The 21139-nt window shown below is 38.4% G+C and overlaps 1 protein-coding gene across 8 annotated transcripts in view; it reads right to left on the bottom strand.

Annotated features, from left to right (window-relative positions):
- The window catches only part of KIF6 (kinesin family member 6), a 385598-nt gene that overhangs the window by 290714 nt on the left and 73745 nt on the right, over positions 1-21139 (bottom strand). For all 8 annotated transcript variants that reach the window (XR_006202589.1, XR_006202588.1, XM_042938645.1 and 5 more), the window contains 2 exons: positions 15206-15353; positions 10317-10426 (listed from right to left, as the gene is read on the bottom strand). Coding sequence is in view for 5 of the 8 variants with exons in the window: in XM_042938645.1 (XP_042794579.1) it covers positions 10317-10426; positions 15206-15353 (258 nt within the window). In the remaining 3 variants the exon portion in view is untranslated. The remainder of the gene's footprint in view (positions 1-10316; positions 10427-15205; positions 15354-21139) is intronic.

A 21139-nucleotide genomic window follows, 5' to 3' on the forward strand; every position in this document is an offset into this window, starting at 1 on the left:
TTGGATAAATTCCTAGTAGTACCATTGTCGGGTCATAGGGTAATTCTATTTTAATTTTTTGAGGAAACTTCACACTGCTTTCCAGAACAACAATAGCCAAATTATGGAAAGAGCTCTAATGCCCATCAAGCAATGAATGGATAAAGAAGATGTGGTTTACATATACAATGGAATACTACTTGGCAATGACAAAGAATGAAATCCTGCCATTTGCAACAACCTGGATGGAACTGAAGAGTATTATGCTAAATGAAATAAGTCAGTCAGAGAAAGACAGATATCATATGTTTTTACTCCTACGTGTAATTTGAGAAACTTAACAGAGGACCATGGGGCAAGGAGAAAAATTAGTTTCAAACAGAGAGGGAGGGAGGCAAACCACAAGAGACTCTTAAATACAGACAGCAAACTGAGGGTTGATGGGCTGGGAGGGAGAGGGGAAAATAGGTGATGGGTATTGAGAGGGCACTTGTTGGGATGAGCACTGGGTGTTGTATGTAAGCGATGAATCATGGGAATCTATTCTCGAAGCCAAGAGCACACTGTATACGCTGTATGTTAGCTAATTTGACAATAAATTATATTAAAAAATAATTATAATATGTAGGCTAACTGCTATAGAAGTTTCAGAGCTGGGAGATTAATACACTACCTGCGACACTTATCATCTGGTCCAGATGAGCCCTCTAGCTTTCTAATTGAACCTCTTCCCCTCCCTCACCTAGATTTCATTCAAAAGGTTCTTCCCCATGTGTCCTCCCTCTAGGCTGACTCAGCACTACTCCCACCTCAGCAGCACGGCCAGATCTTAGCGCAGTCAGAACTTTGGTCTTGGCTTATGCCAATAAAATTAGGAAATCACTGAGGAAGTGGGCTATGACAGGGGATTATTGGTTGACGCGGCTCTATTCATAAGACTACTGTAACTCTAAATGACTTGTATGCCTTTTTTGCATGTACACACATTATTAACTGGACAGTTGACAGCAGTTGTATTTGTAAAAGTTTCCTGAGGTGTTTCATGTGCATGCTGCATTTTCCAACTAAATGTTAAGTTGAGGGTAAGCATACAGTTTAAATTCCTTATAATGCCTCAAAGAGCTCACTGAGATTTCTGGCATCTAGTAAATGCTCGGTATATATGGTATTGACAATCTCAAATAATTTTAATTACTTTTTCTCTATTAGTTGAGCTGTAATAGTCAGATGTGTTTCCAAACCCCGTGTGTTCTTCAGAGTGATGGAACAGAGTGACCAAGCAAGCCAAAATTATTCAACACTTTTTTAGGTAATCCTATGGTTTTGCTTTTATACTCAAAATTTAAAACAGATTGGAAAATTATCAGACTACACCAAATGAGGTTTAGATAAGGTCACAAGGATGGGGTTCCCATGATGGGATCAGTGCCCTTATAAGAAGAGAAAGAGACTAGAGCACATGCGTGCTCTCTCTCTCTCTCTCTCTCTCTCTCTCTCTCCACCATGTAAGGACATAACAAGAAGAAAACTATTACCCAGGAAGACAGCTCTCAGCAGGAACCAAATCTGCCAGTTCCTTGATATGGGACTTCCCAGTCTCTAGAACTGTAAGAAATAAGTGTCTGTTGTTTAAGCCATCTAGTCTATGGTACATTGTTCTCGTAGCTGAGCTGACAAAGACAGCCTCCTATATAAGACATTTCAGATGTTGAGAATGATTTCTTTCAACCAGCCATTCACAGTAGGGGAAGTCAACTTGCCTTTTGAGATTACGCTAGAAGGACAGGCTTTGGGTAGAAGTGTGTCATTTTCAGGCTGGAAAGGCTCTCTATTCCTTAGCTATGGTCACTGACAATGTCCCATTTCTCTAAGAAACACAGTTCCTGGCCAATCCATGAAGGACACAGAGTATAAGTGACCATACACAGTATAAGTGACTTATACACAGAGTATAAGTCACTGGTCACTTGCTCAGATCATCCCGGAGAACAGCACCGCTGCTTCTCAAGAAGTTGCCTCCCAGCTGTATCAGTAATGAAATTAGCTGAAGAAAAGACTGGAGTTCGTTTTAACTTTGAGATCTATGCTTATAGGTCCAGAATCTGTTCAAATGCTCAATGGGACCAGAAAAATAACACAAATGAAAAAAACATAATACAACAGGTAGGAATAAGAACTGAAGGATATATGCTTCAGCTAAAGGCACTAAATTCAAAAATTTTAAACATGAAATGTGTAGGCCAAATAAAGTAGATTTGTGGCCAATCCAAGGAGAGTCCTAGGCATAAGTGGAAAGATTGGCTTTCAAAAGGACAGTTTCCTGGGGCTAGAGGGAAGGAGGTGGGTAGGAGGCAGCAAGTTGGGGTAATTCCTATTTGGCAGCTTCGATAGTCTGTCTGAGGTGAGGATACAAGTGGTGTGGAAGAGGATTGGGGCACACAGTGTGTGACAAAAGAGACGGACATTTGATGTAGCTATTGTGGGGACTGGGAGAAAAATCACTGGGTGTATGAAGACACTGCTTAGCAGGCTGAGGGCTTAGCTGAGGTTGAAGACCATAATGAGGCAGAGTTTTTCTCCAGCCTTCTCTGAACTCCCAGGTGGAAATCGGTATCCTCCCTCATGCCCTTAAAGAACCCAGGGCATCTTATCACTTACTACGTAAGTCTGAAATGATCATTTTATGAGTCTGTTCTACTAAACTAGCCCCCTTTGAGGTACTCTCAGAGCCTTGCAGAGTGTCCGACACAAAACAGACAGAGCTGAGAAGGACTCAAAGTTGTGGCTCACACAAGAGGTTCCAGAGCCCTGAAGAAGCCCAGAAACACAGTCTTCTCAGAGCTCAGATGGAATGCCAGGATACAACATGGATCTCCTGGCCAAGAGCACCAGAACCCCCAGGTCTGATGTTTGATGGACGGAGGTAAATATCCTGGTCCATCTCTTGGCAGACGTGGAATCTTAGGGAAATATCACACTATCTAAGTGAACCTCAGGTTAGTCATCCATAAAGCATAGATTATGATACCTACCTCCTCAAATGAGATACTGCATTTAAAGTCCCTAGGATAGGGACCAGCACACAAGAGGTGCCCATTTCCCTCATGGAGAGATTTTTTCTGGTATCTCTAAAAAGAACTTTTCCTAGGTGGATGAAGGAAGGGATTAATACAGACCACCTGCACTGGAATCACCTGGGCTGCTAATTCAAACATATTTGAATTTTCTGGAGGTGGGGGCAAACAATCTGCTTTTTTAAACAACATCTAGGTGATTCTCCTACGTAGTTATATTCTCACACATAGTTAAATTTCAAGCCACTGGATTATGTATTCCAATTCTGTCCCTCCTTTTTACTCCCACTGCCACCAGGATGATCCTAATAACTTCCCACAATGCTCTGCGGTCTGACTCCCATCCATCTCATTCTAGCCTTACATGCTACTGAGTGATTTTTCTTCCTAAAAGGCAGTTCCAAGCTGCTCTACCCTTGAATAAAAATCTCTGAGGGCTACACCTTCCTGACAAATCCTGGCATTCCTACTTTTCTGTCTCAATGTTCTCACCTACTCCCTTCCTGGGGTCCAGTCAAACAGGTCTACTAACTGTCACAGAACAAGCTCAGTGCTCTTCCCTACCTTTGTTTCCACATGAAGGCCACACTCCACTGCCCCAAGTCTTACACCTTCCCTCAAGGACTATCTCATGTACCACCTTCTCTGGGAATCTCTTCCGTATCACTTGACCTGATGTCATTTCTTCCTCCTTTAAGCCCTAGTCATTCTTTGTGCCTTTCTTATGATGTTTTTCATATTCTACCTTATGCTATTTTATACTAGTTTTCCCCACTCTGCTGTGAGGTCCAGGAAAAGTAAAGACTATGTCAGTAAAGTCAGTGCCTACCTAGCACAGTATGTGGAATCAAGATGGATCTCTATAAATGTTTGTTGAATAAATGAATGATTCCACATGACTAGAATGTAAGCCATGAGGGCAGACACTGCATTCATCTTTTTTTGTAACTCCTGCAACACTTAAGAGTGTTTCATATCCAGTGGGCATAGCAATTTGGTGAATTAAATTTAACATCCATCTATTTGTTTTCCTTTGGCAACAAATTATTTTACAACAAAGCCAAGATTGCAATACTGGATGCTGGAGTTTACTGACTTTTTGCTAACGGTAATAACCATGACCATCTTTGGAAACTTAAATGCATTATGCATCCCTATTTAGGAATACTAAAATTACACTTAAGTAAGGTGACTATTTTCCCTATGGTTAAGACCAGTAGTTATACTGTTTTACTCCATAAGACATACTTAGATTCTAACTATATTCTCTTTATAGCATATGACATAAAGACTTTCAAAAATAGATGTTTTGTTTTCATTTAAATTGCTAAATACAGAATGCATTGAATACATGTGTGTGCATATATATATATATATATACACACAAATATATAGACAATAATTTTTTAATTAAACTTGTTTTGTGAAAATTGTAGATTTGCATGCAGCTATAAGAAATAATGTACCCATTACCCAGTTTTTCCCAATGATAACATCATGTAAAACTATATTAAAATATCACTACTAGGACACTGACATTGATAGAATCCACTGATCTTATTCAGATGTCCCAGTTGTGTGTGTGTGTGTGTGTGTGTGTGTGTGTGTGTGTGTTTAGTTCTATGGGATTTAATCACATGAGTAGTTTTGTGTATCCACAGTCACAGTTGAGAAACAGAACAGTCCATGACCATAAGGATCTCTCACTGGCCTTGTGTAACCATCCCCACTTCCCTCCCTAACTCCTGTCAACCACTCATCTGTTATCTAGTTCTATAATTTTGTCATTTAAAAAATATTATATAAATAAATCATACATCATATGACCTTTTGGGATTGGCTTTTTTCACTCGGTACAATTCCCTGGAGATTCATCCAAGCTGTTAAATGTATGAATAGTTCGTTCCTTTTCGCTACTGTTGTTTTGTTAACTAAAGGCCCATAGCTTCTATTAGGGTTCACTCTAGGTGGTATATATTCTATGAGTTTGGACAAGTGACCCACCATTATACTATCAGATAGAATAGTTTCACTGCCCAAAAAGTCCCCTGTGCTTCACCTATTCATCCCTGTATCTCTCTCTCCCCATCCCAACCACCAGCAACTAGTGCTCTTCCTACTGTATCTATAGTTCTTCCTTTTCCACAATGTCAAATACTTGGAATCATACAGTATATAGACTTTGTGTGTCTTCTGTGGCTTAATAGCACTTTTCCTTTTATTGCCAAATAATGTTCCACTGCATGGATGTATCACAGTTTGTTCTTCTATTCGCCTAATGTAGGACATCTTGGTTGCTTCCAGCTCTTGGCAATTATGAATAAGGCTGATATATCCATTCATGGGCAGGTTTCTGTACTGACATAAGTTTTCAATTTATTTGGTTAAATACCCAGAAGTATAACTGGTGGATCCTATCCTAAGAACTATGTTTGTTTTTTAAGAAACTGACGTCATCTTTTAAAATAGCTATACCAGGGCACCTGGGTGGGTCAGTTGGTTGAGCATCTGTCTGACTCTTTATTTCAGCTCAGATAGTGACCCCAGGGCCATGGGATTGAGTCCTGCATCAGGTTCTGCGTGGAGTGTAGAGCCTGCTTGAGGTTCTCTCCCTCTCCCTCTGCCCTTCCCTCACTTGGGCATGCATGTGCATGCTCTCTCTCTCTCAAATAAATAAATAAATAAATAAATAAATAAATAAATAAAATGTAGCATACTGCATTTCCTCCAGCAATGAATGAGCATTCCAGCTGCTCTACATTCTTGTCAGCATTTGGTATTGCCAGTTTTTTAGATTTTTGCCATTCTAGTAGGTACATAGTTTTAATTAGCAATTCCCAAATGACAGATGATGTGGAGCATCTTCTCAGATGCTTAGCTTCTTTGGTGAGCTGTCTGTTCAGAGCTTTTTCTCATTTCTTCATTGGCTTGTTAGTTTTCTAGTTGCTGAGTTTTAAGAGCTCTTTGTATATTTTAGATGTAAGTCCTTTATCAGATATGTGTTTGGTAAATATTTGCTCTCAGTCTCTGGGTTGTCTTTTTATTCTCTTGACAGTGTCTTTCAGAGAGCAGAAGTTTTTAATTTTAATGAATCTCAGCGCATCTATTTCTTCTTTCACAGATCATGCTTTTAATGTTGTATCTAAAAACTCCTTGCCAAATGACTACAGCAACATTTGAAAGAAGCAATTGACTTTAGTCCAATCCCCTGACATTATATATACAAAGTCCACAGGCAGTCTATAGGCAATTGCTTCAGTAACAGCAGAGTTGGAACTCATTAGAGTGTAAAAAACAAGGATCAGAAAAGACAGAGTGCCCCATGAGAAGAACGTCCAGCAGGTGATTTGGAGGAAGCTGTGTTGCTCAGTAGTAAGAAACCTGTTACTGATGGCTATTGTTGTGCAATATCAAATTGACCTTGAATTTGATTAGACATGGTTATGCCACGTATAAGAATGTCAAAGGGATACAATGTGTATCTTGCCATTGTCCCTCAAATGGATGACCACAACAGAGAACCAAAGTCAACAGACACTTTGCCTATTATTTTTGGATCACAGTCAGAGTATTTGGGACATTCCAGCTCACAACAATGAAACCAGTCAATCAGATGGATAAGATGGTGGGGTTAGACCTCGTCCCAGTTCAAGAGTGTATGAAACCAGATTAACAGTACATACTCTTAATCTAATCCAGGTACAGCAAAAGTCACATTCCATTATAAAGAATTACTTGATAATCTTAGTAAAAGGCAAACTCTCTAAAATCCCCAGAAAACCAGCAGACTCAATACCAGTCAAATCCCATCATCCCTACCCCAAAAGACTATGCTGTTCTTGAGTTGTTTTGGAATTCTATTGTACTGAATATATTTGAAGTAAATAAGCTATACTCCTGGGATATGGGAGTCTTCTTTCATAATGAGAATCTTTTCATTTTTATTTTAATGGGTTTGTTTTCATGTAATTATATTCCAAAATGTAAGAAGAACATCCTTCTGTCCACTTTTGTATGGGGGAGGGCAGTAGTTCACTGAAAACATCGGTTTTGTAATTGAGGTCACTTCTGACTTCAGTCAGTGAACTCATTCTCCAACAAGAGGATGAAGTTACCAAAGAAGAGCAGTAGTTTAAGGTAGAAGGCTAGTGACATCTACCGAGACAATCTGATTGACCTTGAGATCCACCACTAAATGCAAGGCATATCAGGAAACACAGAGACATGGAGTGAATTAAAAGCATTGTCCTTGCTTTCAAGAGGCAGAAGGCTCCTTTCTAGGAGGAAAATACAAGATATCTACATCACTTCTTATTTTTTTGTGAAGGGGAAAAGAGTCACCAAAGAAGTCCTATTCTGTGAGGTCGTCAATCTTTGACCTCTAAAAGGCTGTTAAATATTATATAACCCGATGCCCACATTTTATAGACCATGAGAAACCCAGAAAAGTGAAAAAATGTATCTAAGATTGAGGGGTTGGGACTAGAACCCAAATGTCCTGACTTGTAATCAAGTGCTCTTGACTATATATTACACTGCCTCTCTTAGAAGTCAACGACTTTTCTCATTCCTAGTTCTCATAGTCAGGTTGCACCCAATTATGTCCATTAGACTCTGATTCACAGAGCTCATGCTGTTGTTCCTTTATACTCTCATCTTCAAAAATTCTACTTTATAGTTTCAATTTAATAGATAATTTTTTTAAATCTTGAGAACTTACTTTGGCCTAGTGGTAGAGAGACTACCAACTCAGGTAAGGCATACTTCCTACCTTTGAGGAAGTTATTGTAAACATCTAGTAAGGTACTCTTAGCCACCAAAGTTATGTATATGAAACTCAATACCACCACCCAATCAAGTGTTCTAACAGAAATCACCTTTTTAGTCAATGACTCCAATTCTCTGGGCCCCATGGTAAAATCCTGAAGCTATTTTTGCTACTCTGGCATGAAAGTCAGAGTATGTAGTTTTCAATTTTTTTTAATGTTTATTTATTTTTTGTGAGAGATTGACAGAGAGAGAGAGAGAGAGAGAGAGAGAGAGAGAATCTGAACTAGGCTCCAGGCTCTAAGCTGTCCGCACAGAACCCAACACAGGGCTCAAACTCACCAAAAGTGAGATCATGACTTGAGCCAAAGTCGGATGCTCAACTGAGTGAGCCACCCAGATGCCCTTGTGTTTTTTTTTTTTTTTTTAATTTTTTTTTTTAACATTTATTTATTTTTGAGACAGAGAGAGACAGAGCATGAACGGGGGAGGGGCAGAGAGAGAGGGAGACACAGAATCGGAAGCAGGCTCCAGGCTCTGAGCCATCAGCCCAGAGCCCGACTCGGGGCTCGAACTCAGGGACCGCGAGATTGTGACCTGAGCCGAAGTCGGACGCTCAACCGACTGAGCCACCCAGGCGCCCCGCCTTTGTGGTTTTTAATTCTTGCTCTACAATTAACAGATTAGTTTTGACACCCTGGAAAAGTCATACCTCTCTGAGTTTACTCTTCTCAATCAGTAAAATACAGAGAACCAACCTGCTGTAATTCACCTTTGTTTCAAATCCAATCAAATCCAAGGTAAGAGGCATAATCAATTTATTTGATTTCTATCTAACTAGCTAGCTAGTTATCATCTATTTATTTTTTTTATGCATATCTCTCAAACTTCTTTCTCTTCCTCCATGTTTGTCATAGCCAAGACTTTCATTTCTGGAATATTGTTAAGCAGGTTTCAAGTTCTTCAGTGTAGATATGACTTGTTAAAGCAATTTTAATCCGGATTTAGCCTAGAGGTACACAGGTTAGACTGGAGGCTAGAAAATTAATTTAAAAGCCTATTAGAGTAATAATCAATCTCACAGCAAAAGCCCACCATTCAAGTACCTCAAAAGCTGGCTTCTGTTAGCCTTTCTGCTTTTATCTCACATGACTCCTCAACACATGGCCTTTCTGACTACATCTTCATATTTTTAATGTTGCTGTTTCTAACCTTCCTCTGAGGAACATTTTACCTCTCTGTAAACTTAATTCCAATAGTTTCCTTAAGACCAATTTCTTCCATGGAGTCAGATCTTTCCTTTCTCTTCTTATATTCTTTAATTAACATATTTAGAAACCAACAATAATCCCCTTTCCTAACTCCCTCTAATGAATACAACTGGCATAAAAGAGATACGTAAAAACTCCCTGTCAATATTAAAGGAAGAATACATATAAAGATGATGTAAAGAGTATAATTTATTTTCTTTATTATTTCCTTATTTCTTTTGCAAACCAGAACAAGCCAGCAATTGGTTGTTGATCTTTGTGGTAGAGGATTAATATGTGTTTTTAAATTGCTTTAGAATATTAAGAAAATTAAAATACATTTTCTTGGCTGTACCAACTTTTTAAATTTATTTTATTTATTTTTATTATTCATTTATTTATTTTTGAGAGAGAGAGAGAGAGAGAGAGAGAGAGAAGGAGAGGGGCAGAAAGAGGGGGACAGAGAATCCCAAGCAGGCTCTGCATTGTCAGCACAGAGCCTGATGCGGGGGTTGATTTCATGAACCATGAGATCAAGACCTGAGCCAAAATCACAAGTTGGAGGCTTAGCCAACTGAACCACCCAGGCATCCCTACCAACTTCTGATATATGAAGATGTCTGGACAAAAGGATATGAAATATTACCAATTAATATGTAATTTAGGCAGATATTCAAATAAGCAGTGAGTAATAAATGCTGGCAGGGTAACTTACTCAGTAGGTAAGCTCTGAAGACTCTGTTTATATTTCAGTCATGCAGCAATCAGTGCCAATCTGACCAAATGATTTTCAGTGTCAGTCTTACAATAGAGAAGCAACGGGGAAAACAAAGTTTTATTTTCTCTCTTTCAGTCTCTCATTGCTGCTTGAGCCCTAATTTGAACTCCCTCTTCAGACAAAGGCCACAAATGAAGGAGGAAAGGGTCTGATTCCGCAGAGGTAAAGCAGTACCAGCATATCCCACTAGTCCACTCTACCCCGGGTCCGAGAACATTCAGTGCACTCTCTTGTACCAACTCCAAAAGAGATTTTCCCAAGAAATGGGTTTCAAGCAATTTTAGTTCCCATCATTGCTGTCTATTTGTCATAACTGAAAAAAAATATCCATTATATTACAAAAAAGATTCTGTTATCCAGTATTTGTTAATTATGACTGAGACCAGAAACATACAAAGTTTCAAAGAAAACAATTGAAAGGAACATCTGAAAGTAATTTCCCCCATTCTTTGTTGTTCTGCTACTCACGGCAAATCTTCCAAACTGGAGGCTTCATGTCTTGGATCCAACAGATCATAACCACATTCATTGTAGATTTCCAAATAGGAAATGCGTGTTGTATATATTGTGCTGCTGTCCTGATTGGAAAAGGGGAAGACATTATTTAATGGCTATAAATAACGATTCAGCTCAGAGGAGGATGAACACATTTATCATTATAGTTTCCTCACAGCTTCTCTTCTTTACCCTCCTCACTTTGTATGGTTTCCATTTTCAGTTCGTGACACTTTCAAGTTGCCAGTAACCATATGCATGAAGCTTTTTTTTTTTTTTAATAGCCAACACCCATGATTACAAGCAACTTTAGTCTGTTGTTTTTTTTATTGGTTCCACGTTATACATAAAGAGTCAATATACACTTAAAATGAGCCAACTTGGTTGCAGAAATGTATAACACACCAGTTTTTACTTTCCAGACCCCCCTCCAAAAAAAAAAAAAAGGTTACTGTGAAAAAATAAACTTACATTCTGTGAATAGCCTATTCATAAAAGAAAACAGTATCATTACTTCTGTTTAAAACCTTCAGTAGCAAAAGAGTTTCCAGCTTTCATCATAATTCTTTTAAAAATTTTTCCAATATGCAAAATTTCTGGTGATATAGATAACAGACAATAGTAGATAATGTAAAATGAATCCCAGGGGACAGAAATAGTTTAGATCAATCAGGTAACAGTAAGAGTAGACATTCACAGCTCACTGCCTATAACTTCTCTCTTGGGTTAATCTTCCTGGCCCACGTGGCAATCAGGGATATTGAGCTATTCATTTGAGAGAGGTACTTTGTGGGGGTTAATACTGAAATGCAATGACACAGGCATCAATGCAATTAGGATAAAAGCCCAGGCAACTGGTCCTGTCTCAGTTCTGCTAGCAGATAAAAAGGACCCACTCCCTCTGAGATAGAATAAAATGGAATTTTTTCAGGTCTCAAGAAAACTGAAATTTTTTTTTCAGTTTTCAAGACCAAATATCAATTGATAGCACTTTCTTCTTGTTTCTCCCAAAATACAGATGCTTGCATTTCAGCAAATAAGAGTCCTACTTCTCATAACAGAATATATTTGTGTCTCATGGCAAGAAGGTCAGCAGATTGTCAGAGTCAATACTCACAAAGAGATTTTCCTTAGGATGACCTTCCTGACTGATTCTTACCCATATCCAAGACAATCCATTTGACAGATACTATTTAAAGGGAGAGACGATCAAGTTCACAGAGATGGAAGAGAGAACAAAGGCCTGCATATCCAGGGCTGGAATCCCAGTCCTACTTGCTATAATACCCTACTGTGTCAGGCCTCAGTTTCCACACTGATTAGTGAGGAAATTGAATAATGAATTCCTAATGCGTTCTTCAGATTAAAATTAATATGATTGTCTGGTTCTAAAGTGGCTCAAACTATCCAAATAAAAACACCAATATTTCATAAGAACAAAATAACACCTGAAAAATTAAGGCAATTCTCAGGCAGCACATGACCAGAGCAAAACTCTCAAGCTACACCTGAAATGTCATGTTTTGGTGGTCTGGGAAGGTGACAGCATGGACTGAGTCTCTACTAAATAAATTTATCCCCACCAAATGCTGAAGTCCTGCTGATGTAGGCGACTCTGTTTATCCTAACAAACCCCCTGCTGATTAGATTAGTGTCCTAGTTTAGCAAAGGCATCATTCAACATCATTCTTTTGGTTATGGCACAGGTATCAGAGATCATATATTCTAGACAGATTCTGTGTGGTCTTTAGTCTAATCCAGTTTTCCCTCAAGTATCCTATGAAATACTTGTGAAAAAAGTGTTCCACAATGAACATATATGCTGTCCTCTCTAGAAGATTCTCAGAGCAAGATTCTCAGACCAAGTTGAAGGCCATGGGGGATCATTTAGCAACCTCTCAGCAAGTTTAAGAGCAACATACTTCTAAAACTTATCTGAACATAACTGAAATATCCCATATGTTATAGTTTGAGATTTTAGCATACAGTTCTGAGCTCATCTTAGCATCAGAAAAAGCTGGGTTTGAATACGGGATCTGCCATTTATAACTGAGTGATCCTGCACTATCGTCAGCTGTTTAATTATGAAATTGTGGATAACTCTTATCTTGTAGAACTGTTGTAACAGAGAAATAGGGTTCTGTATTTAAAATCTGACTAGAAATGTGTGTCCCTGTAGTAAGGACCAATAAGTTGTTGCTGTTGCTACTGTTATTATTATTGCTAATGTTATTGTTTTTACCATTATTTCTAAAAGCCCCCAAATAGAGAATTCAGCAAGAATATAAAAGGAAAGTAAAAGAAAGGCAAAACAACAGCCAATTTGTATGTTCATCTGCAGTGGAGAAACTCTCTTCTTCCAGAAAGTAGAAGGAATCATAAGTCAGGAAAATGGCAAGACTACTCCCCTGAGATGATAGGGATAATGCCTTTGGCTCCTCCAGTTTCTGCATTTTCTGGACTTTTATTAGAATACACACTTAAAAGTCACTGAGCAATGTGGCAAGCTACCTTTCCTTATTATTCCTTTTTTAGTGTCTAGGATTGCCAGACTGTAATGTAACACACATGTTCCCTGCAGACAGCCTTTTCTCTTGCCCCAAAACAAGTCTGAACCTCACAGTACTCAAAAATAATGAGCTATGATTTCTAAAATAAATGGAATCAATTGTCTTCCTTTAAAATTACTGCAAATGTGCTCCTATCACACTCACAGGCATTTTAGGAGCCAGTATGCACTTGCTCTTGGTTTATCTTGAAATAATTACTTTGCATAAGTCAAGTATGTCCTTTAAGAATTCTAGAGAACTCCATGTGCCCCTCTCAAGCAATCGACTGGGGGTATCCGAGTACCTGTCTGCATTTTTCAGCTATACAATGTGGACAAACTTAATGATGAACCTCAAGCTGTCTCTTACTAGTTTTGCAGCAGTTCAATTTGATTAGAACGAATATGTTGTGCCCATCATGGAGATCTGTCCTTTTACAAAGAGCTGTCCTGACTATAAATTGGTCCAAGGGGTTCTCTCCAGTCCAGGAAGTGATTTAGGATAATTCAAACTGAAATGTGGTTTAGAATAATGTCAATGACAAACAGATATGAAAACAATGAACTGGGCAGACGGTAGGTACTTGGAAAACATTTAGACTTTTAGAACTACATTTTGGTATTCACAGACAAAATTTTAAAAGGGACAAATATATTTTCCATTAGGAAAGGATTTATTTATTCTGTTTAACTTAATCAGGGAAATTGGCTTCATTTGTCCTAAGTTTCAAAGGATTCTTTGAAATTAATCAGGATCATTTGTCTCTCTCTCTCTACATACATACACACACACACACACACACACACACACACATACACACACACACACACATATATATGGATATAAATATTAATGGCTATAGTAACTGAGCTCATACATTGACCATGTACTATGTGCCAGGACAATATCTTTATAGATAGAGTATGTTCAACCCTCAGAAGCAACTCCATAAGCCTGAGACATTAAGTAACCACCTCAAGGCCACATGCTGTAAGTAGCACACTTTCTCAGAACAAGGTTGGTCTGCACCAACTTCAATGAACTTTCCAAGACAACATACTTCCACATTGGGCCACAGCAGCAAAAACTATTAGAAATTATGTTCCCAGTCTGTGAAATCTGGGAGCAAAACAAAGCAGCTAATGTCAGAAATAAATGAGTAAATGAAAAGACAGGATCTGAATCCAACATACACACTATACTCAACTCTTTCTCTTCTACATTTTCTGGCATGCAGTGTTGGCATGTTTGAGCTAGTGAGAGATGAGCTGAACTAATGGGTAATTGCTACTTTATGGATGGAAATTAGAATTATGCAGATCTCAGCGATTTCTTCTCATCTTTGCAACTCAAAATGCAAAAAGCATACAGTCAAGAAAATTTGGAATAGCTGTTACACTGACCTAGTTAGGACATTTGTTATACAGAATTAATACAACCAAGTAAGTGTAGGAGTGAGTAGGGATGCTGGAGATCCTCTAGTACAATTCAATTCTTACTTCCACAGAGGGAAAAACTGAAACCTAGAAAAGTTAAGGGAAAACTGAAATCCAAGTTCAGAGAAGTTCCTTAACTCATTATTGTTTAAATACAACCAACAAAATAAAGCCAGTCTGAGATACAGAGGCAGTGTATGTAGTGGTGAAAAGCACAGGGTTTGGCATCACACAGACCTGGGATGGACCACCAGACCGGCTACTTATAAGGACCCAGGGAAAGATATTTAGACTCAGTTTTCCCAACTATAAAATTGGGATAAAGATACCTGCCTTGTTAATTGTATTATATGTCGTATTCAATACTAATAAGGCAACAGGCACTTAGAGACACACATAAATGATGCATATAATATAAAGAACTCTTCATAATAATATTAATTGCAATAGGATATTTACTCTGGTAAACTCTTCTGGGCTTCTGTCACAATTGTGAAAAAGGTACAAGCATATCATCTTACTCAGTGCTTTAGTAGCTGAAATAAAAATGTCTTGGTAAAAGGACATCCAGTTTCTTAATGGGAAATATAAGATGTTAGTTGGGAAAATGTGTTCTCTGTTCTTTTAACCTCCATGGATGTATCAGAAGGAACTCTCTTTCAGCCTTTGCTGAAACAGCATCCCTTTAATGAGAAGCACCTTAATTTCTACTTCTTCAGCAAAATCCCAAACTTTCCTTAAATATAAAGGCCAGAGTTATTACACAATAATACTTCCTCATTTAGATATAATATAATAAAATGTCACAATAAATTTTTTACCCACTGTAAATTTCTGCTGAATATATCAAACAGAAAATGAAGTTAAAGTTTCATACCTTTTGTAATTGCTCAAAAATGTACGACAGTGTCCTTGGGATAATGCCTCTGTCACTGTAGCGTTCTGCTCCACCCGTGATGGTGAATGTCTTACCACTGCCTGTTTGCCCATATGCAAAGATGGTACCATTGTAACCTGCCAAGACACTAAAGAAATGGCACACTTTTAATATCCAAATGGCTAATTGCACTTGTATCAAATGGCTTCTATTCTAATAGCAATCTTATTCAACACGATTGAAACGACATTTATAGAAATTTCTATATATGAGTATATAGCTGAAATAACTGACTGTTTTTTTAGGCAACAGTATCAGACACCAATCCTTTTTTCTAAGAAAGGACCTATAACTCAAATGGAGTCCAGTCATCTTAAATAGTTCCTTTTGTTAATTTGAATAAAATTTTTATTTAGAATACTTTTGTATTTACAGAAAAGTTGCAAAGGTAGTACAGAGTTAACACATACCCTACACCTAGTTTCCCCTATTGTTATTACATTAGTATTGTACATCTGCCACAGCTAAAGAATCAATATTGATGTATTATAAATTGTATTAAAATGCCTTTTGTTTTTACATAATGCCTTTTTATTTTTTTCCAGCTTTACTGAGATATAAATGACATATAACAAATGTAACTTTAAGGTGTAAAATGTGATTATGTGATACACAAATATACCAAGAAATGAGCTCCACAAAAAGGTTAGATAAGACATCCATCACCTCACATAATTATCATTTTTGTAGGTGGTGAGAACATATAAGATCTATACTCTTGACAACTTTCAAATATATAATATATAGTCACTGTGCTATACATTAATCTGTGGAACTTACACATCTAATAACAGGAAGTTTTTACCCTTTGATCAACATCTCCACATTTTCCCCTACCCACTAGCCTCTGGCATCCACCATTCCTTTCTTTATATCTGTGAGTTCAGTTTTTCAGATTTCACATGTGAAGGAGAACATACAGTATTTGTCTTTCTCTGTCCTATTTCACTTAGCATTGTGCTCTCAAGGCCCATCTATGTTGTTGCAAACAGCAGAATTTTCTTCTTTCTATGGCTGAATAATATTCCATTGTACATAAACCACATCTTCTGTATCCATTCATCCATCAGTAGACATTTAGGTTTTTCCATGCCTTGGCTATTGGGAACATGCTGCAATGAACATGGGAATGCAGATATCTCTGAGAGATTTCATTTCCTTTGACATATACACAGAAGTGGCATTGCTGGATATGGTCGTTCTATCTTTAATTTTTTTTTTAAGGAAACTCCATACCGTTTTCCATAGTGGCTGTACCAATTTACATCCTCACCACTAGTGCATAAGAATTCCCTTTTCTTCACATCCTTGACGGCACTTGGTGTCTCTTGGCATTTAGATAATAGCCATTCTAACAGATATGAGGACATATCTCATGCCTTTGGTTTGCATTCCCCAGAGGATTAGAAGTACTGAACACCCTTTTATGTATCTGTTTGGGCCATTTATATATCTTCTTTGGGGAAATTTCTATTCAAGTCCTCTGCCCATTTCTTGATTAGATTTGTGACTTAACATGTGATCTATCCAGGAGAATGTTTCACGTGTGCTTGAGTAGAGTCTGTAATCTGCTGCTGTTGGGTGAAATGTTACATATATGTCTGGTAGGTCCATTTGGCTTAAGGTATAGTTCACATCCAGTGTTTCCTGATTGATTTTCTATCTGGATGATCCATCCATTGTTGAAAGTGGGGTATCAGATTCCACTACTATTATTGTATTGTTGTCTATTTCTCCCTTCAGATCTGTAAATATTTGCCTAATATGTTTAGGTGCTGTGATCTAGGATGCATATATATTGTTATACCCTTGTGATAAATTGACCCTTTTATCATTATAAAATGGCCTTCTTTGTCTCATTATCGTTTTGGCTTAAAGTCTATTTTGTGTGATAGAAGTATAGCTACTCTTGCTTTCTTTTGGTTTCCATTTGCATAGGGTATCTTTTTGCATCCTTTTCCCTTAAGTCTCTGTGTGCCCTTAAAGCTGGAGTGAGTCTCCTGTAGGCAGCATATAGATGGGTCTTGTTTTTAATCCATTAGCCACTCTATGCCTTTTGATTGGAGAATTTAATCCATTTACATTAAAAAGAACTAAGGCAAAGTAAGGACTTAACTAATACCAACTTATTCATTGTTTCCTAGCTTTGTAGTTCCTTTGTTCCCTTCTTCCAATTTTATTGTCTTTTTTTTTTTAATGTTTATTTATTTTTGAGAGAGAGAGAGACAGCACAAGCGGGTGGGGGAAGAGCAGAGAGAGACGGAGACATAGAACCTGAAGCAGGTTCCAGGCTCTGAGCTGACAGCACAGAGCCTGACGTGGGGCTCGAACTCATGGACCCTGAGATCATGACCTGAGCCAAAGACGACACTTAGCCGGCTCAGCCATCCAGGCGCCCCTTTTTTTGTCTTTCTTTGTGAAGTGATTTTCCCTGTGGTATACTTTGATTCCCTCCTCTTTATCTTTTGTGTATCTACTATTCATTTTTACTATTAGTCCCATTTTTTGTATCTTTGACGTCACAATTTACCTCTTTTAATATCATGTCTTCATTAACAAATTATTGTAGCTATAATTGTTAATACTTTTGTCCTTTAATCTTTATACTACATTAAGTAATTAGCATAACACCATATTATATAGTATTAGAGTATTATGAATTGCTTAGACTTGCCTTTACCAGTATGCTTTATATTTTCATATATTTTCATGTTTCAGTAGTTCTTATAAAGCAGGTCTAGTGGTGATGAACTCCCTCAGGTGTTGTTTGTTTGGGAAAAAATCTTTGTTTCTCCTTCATTTCCGAAAGACAGCTATGCTGGGTAAAGTATTCTTTGTTGGCAGTTTCTTTTTTTTCTTTTTCCAGAAATCTGAGTATACTGTTCCATTCTCTCCAGGCCTATAAGGTTTCTGCTGAGAAATCTGCTGATACCCTTATTATACAGGTATGTTTTTCTCTTGTTGCTTTTAAAATTCTCTCCTTGTATTTGATTTTACCAATTTTATTTTAATGTGTCTTATAAAAGATCATTTTGGTTTGAAATTATAGGGTCACCTATTAGCTGTATGAACATGGATGTCCAAACCTCTCCCCAGATTGAGAATTCTAATCCATCATTTCTTTAAACACGCTTTCTGCCCCTTTATCCCTCTCTTCTCCTGAGACTTTAATAATGTGAGATTGTTTCCTTTAATGGTATCCCATAATTCAGAAAGGTTCTCTTCACTCTTTGCATTTGTTCCTTGCTTCTCTGACTAGATAATATCAAATGATATGGTTTCTAGTTAACTAATTTTTTATTCTACTTGATTGAGTCTGCTTTGAAGCTTTCTATTGAATTGTCAATTCAATCACTGTATTTTTTAACTCTAGGATTGGCTTTGCTTGTTGTTTTTTTTTTAATGGTTTCTATTCCTTTGTTGAACTTCTCATTTTGTTCATGTATTTTTTTCCTAATTTCATTTAGTTGTGTTTTCTTGTAATTCACTGAATTTCCTTTAGAGGATTATTCTAAATTCTTTGTCAGATAGCTCATAGATCTCCATTTCTTCAGGGTCAGTTACTGTAGCTTTATTAGTTTCCTTTGGTGAGCTCATGCCTACATGGGTGGATATGGACACTGGGTCCACAGTGGCTGACCAGGTACTGGGGATCACTGGGGTAGGTCCAGCATCTGGATCTACAGGGGCCAGTCCAGTGCGAGGATGGGCTGGGAGCCTGGTTTCATGGGAGCCAGCCTGGAGGCTGGGGTCCAGGGGCCAACCTGGCATTAGGACCAGCCTGTAGTCTTAGGCCAAGGGAGTTGGCTTACACCATAGGGCATGAGGGGCCAAGTTGGCCTGCAGTGACCAGTGTGATGCTGGGCAGGTCAGGAACCTGGGTCTGTGGAAGCCAGCCTCAAAGCTCAGGCTTCACGGCTTGGGCTGGCATTGGAGAGGGCTGGCCTTGTGGGTTTGGTGGGAACCAACCAGATACTAGAACTATAGGAGCCACCTGAGGCCATGGAAGCTGGCCAAACAGGGATGGGTTGGGATCCTGAATTTGCTAGAGTCTGCAGGGAGCCTGATGTCATGGGAGCTGCCTGGGGCTATGGAAGCTACCCAGCCCCAGGGTAATCAGGAGCTTGGTTTTATGGGAGCATGTTGGTAGCTTACTGCTGTAGGAGCTGCTTGGGGCTACAGGAACAGGAAGGTGCTAGGGTGGGCCGGGGGATTGGATTCTCATAGCCTGCCAAGAGTCCAGGACCAAGAAATCACCTGGTGTTATGGAAGTTACCTGGGACCATGGGAACTGCCTGGGGCCACTGGAGTCAGCTGATGGTGGGATAGGCCAGCACTGGTAACCACGATAAAGTCAGTTCCTCATGTCATTCTCCTCCCAAGGGGAGGGTGTCTCTCTCAGCTGCTAGGATGCCCATGCTTGGGGGAGGAGTAATGAGGTAATGTCAGTCTATCTTTTCTACCCTCTAATGCAGTAATGGCACTATCTTTCCTACCCTCCTCAATGTGTCTTCTTTTTTTATCCCATCCCAATGCTGTAATTCCTCACCTGGAATCCTTAGCTTTTGCTAAGGTATTTTCAGGCTTGGTAGTTATTCAAATTGATGTTTCTGGGAGGGAACAGGTGCTAGAAATTTCTATACTACCATTCTGCTGAAGTTGCTCTCCTAATTAAGTACTTTCTTCATCTTTGGTATACTGGGCTTGAATCAAATAATATGTTGAAGATAAAAGTTCTGAGGAAAGCATATGTATAATTTGGAAACTGCAAACCCGACACCTGGCACTTCATGTGGCAAATACAACACATGGTCACCTCCTAGAATACCAGGTACAGAATGTTTGCCACTACGTACCTTGTAGTGTAATTCCCTAATTTAATAGTCAGCACCAACTGTAAATCCTCTAAGAATTTCCCTCTTCAATTTTCTTGTAATGATTTTTTGGTAGAAGATACTAATCCATATGTGTTCTTTAGTCCTACAGAGCAGCTTTTGATTTAATGGTGATCTTAAGAATCATGGGTCTTCCAGATTTTAAGTGATATTACAAAGCTGTAGTGATCAAGACAGTATGGTACTGGCACAAAAATAGGCACACAGATCAATGGGATAGAATAGAAAACCAAGAACTAACCCACACTTATATGGTCAATTAATCTACAATAGGGGGGAAAGAATATGCAATGGGGAAAAGACAGTATCTTCAACAAATGATGTTGGGAAAACTGGACAGTAACATGCAAAAGAATGAAACTAGGCCACTTTCTTATGGCATACACACACAAAAAACTCAAAATGGATCAAGGACCCAAACGTGAGACCTGAAATCACAAAAATCCTTGAAGACAACACAGGCAGCAATTTCTCCAACATCAGCCATAGCAACATTTTTCTGGATATGTCTCCTGATGGAGAGCAATAAAAGCAAAAATAAACTATTAGGACTACATCAAAGTAAAAAGCATTTGCACAGTGAAGGAAACAATCAACAAAACTAAAAATCAACCTATGGGATGAGAGAAGATGGTTGCAAATGATACATTCAATAAAGGTTTAGTATCCAAAATATAGAAAGAACTGATACAATTCAACATCTAAAAAACAAATAATCTGATTGAAAAATGGGCAGAAGGCATGACAGACATGTCTCCAAAAGAGACATACAGATGGCAGCAGACACATGAAAAGATGCTCAACATCACTCATCATCAGGGAAATGCAGATCAAAACTACAATGAAATATCACTAACCATCTGTCAGAATGGTTAAAATCAATAACATAAGAAACAAGTATTGGCAAGGATGTGGTGAAAAAGGAGCACTTGTGCACTGTTGGTGGGAATGCAAACTGATGTAGCCACTGTGGAAAATG

This window comes from Panthera leo, chromosome B2 (assembly GCF_018350215.1).
Source record: "Panthera leo isolate Ple1 chromosome B2, P.leo_Ple1_pat1.1, whole genome shotgun sequence".
NCBI classification, from domain to species: Eukaryota; Metazoa; Chordata; class Mammalia; order Carnivora; family Felidae; genus Panthera; species Panthera leo.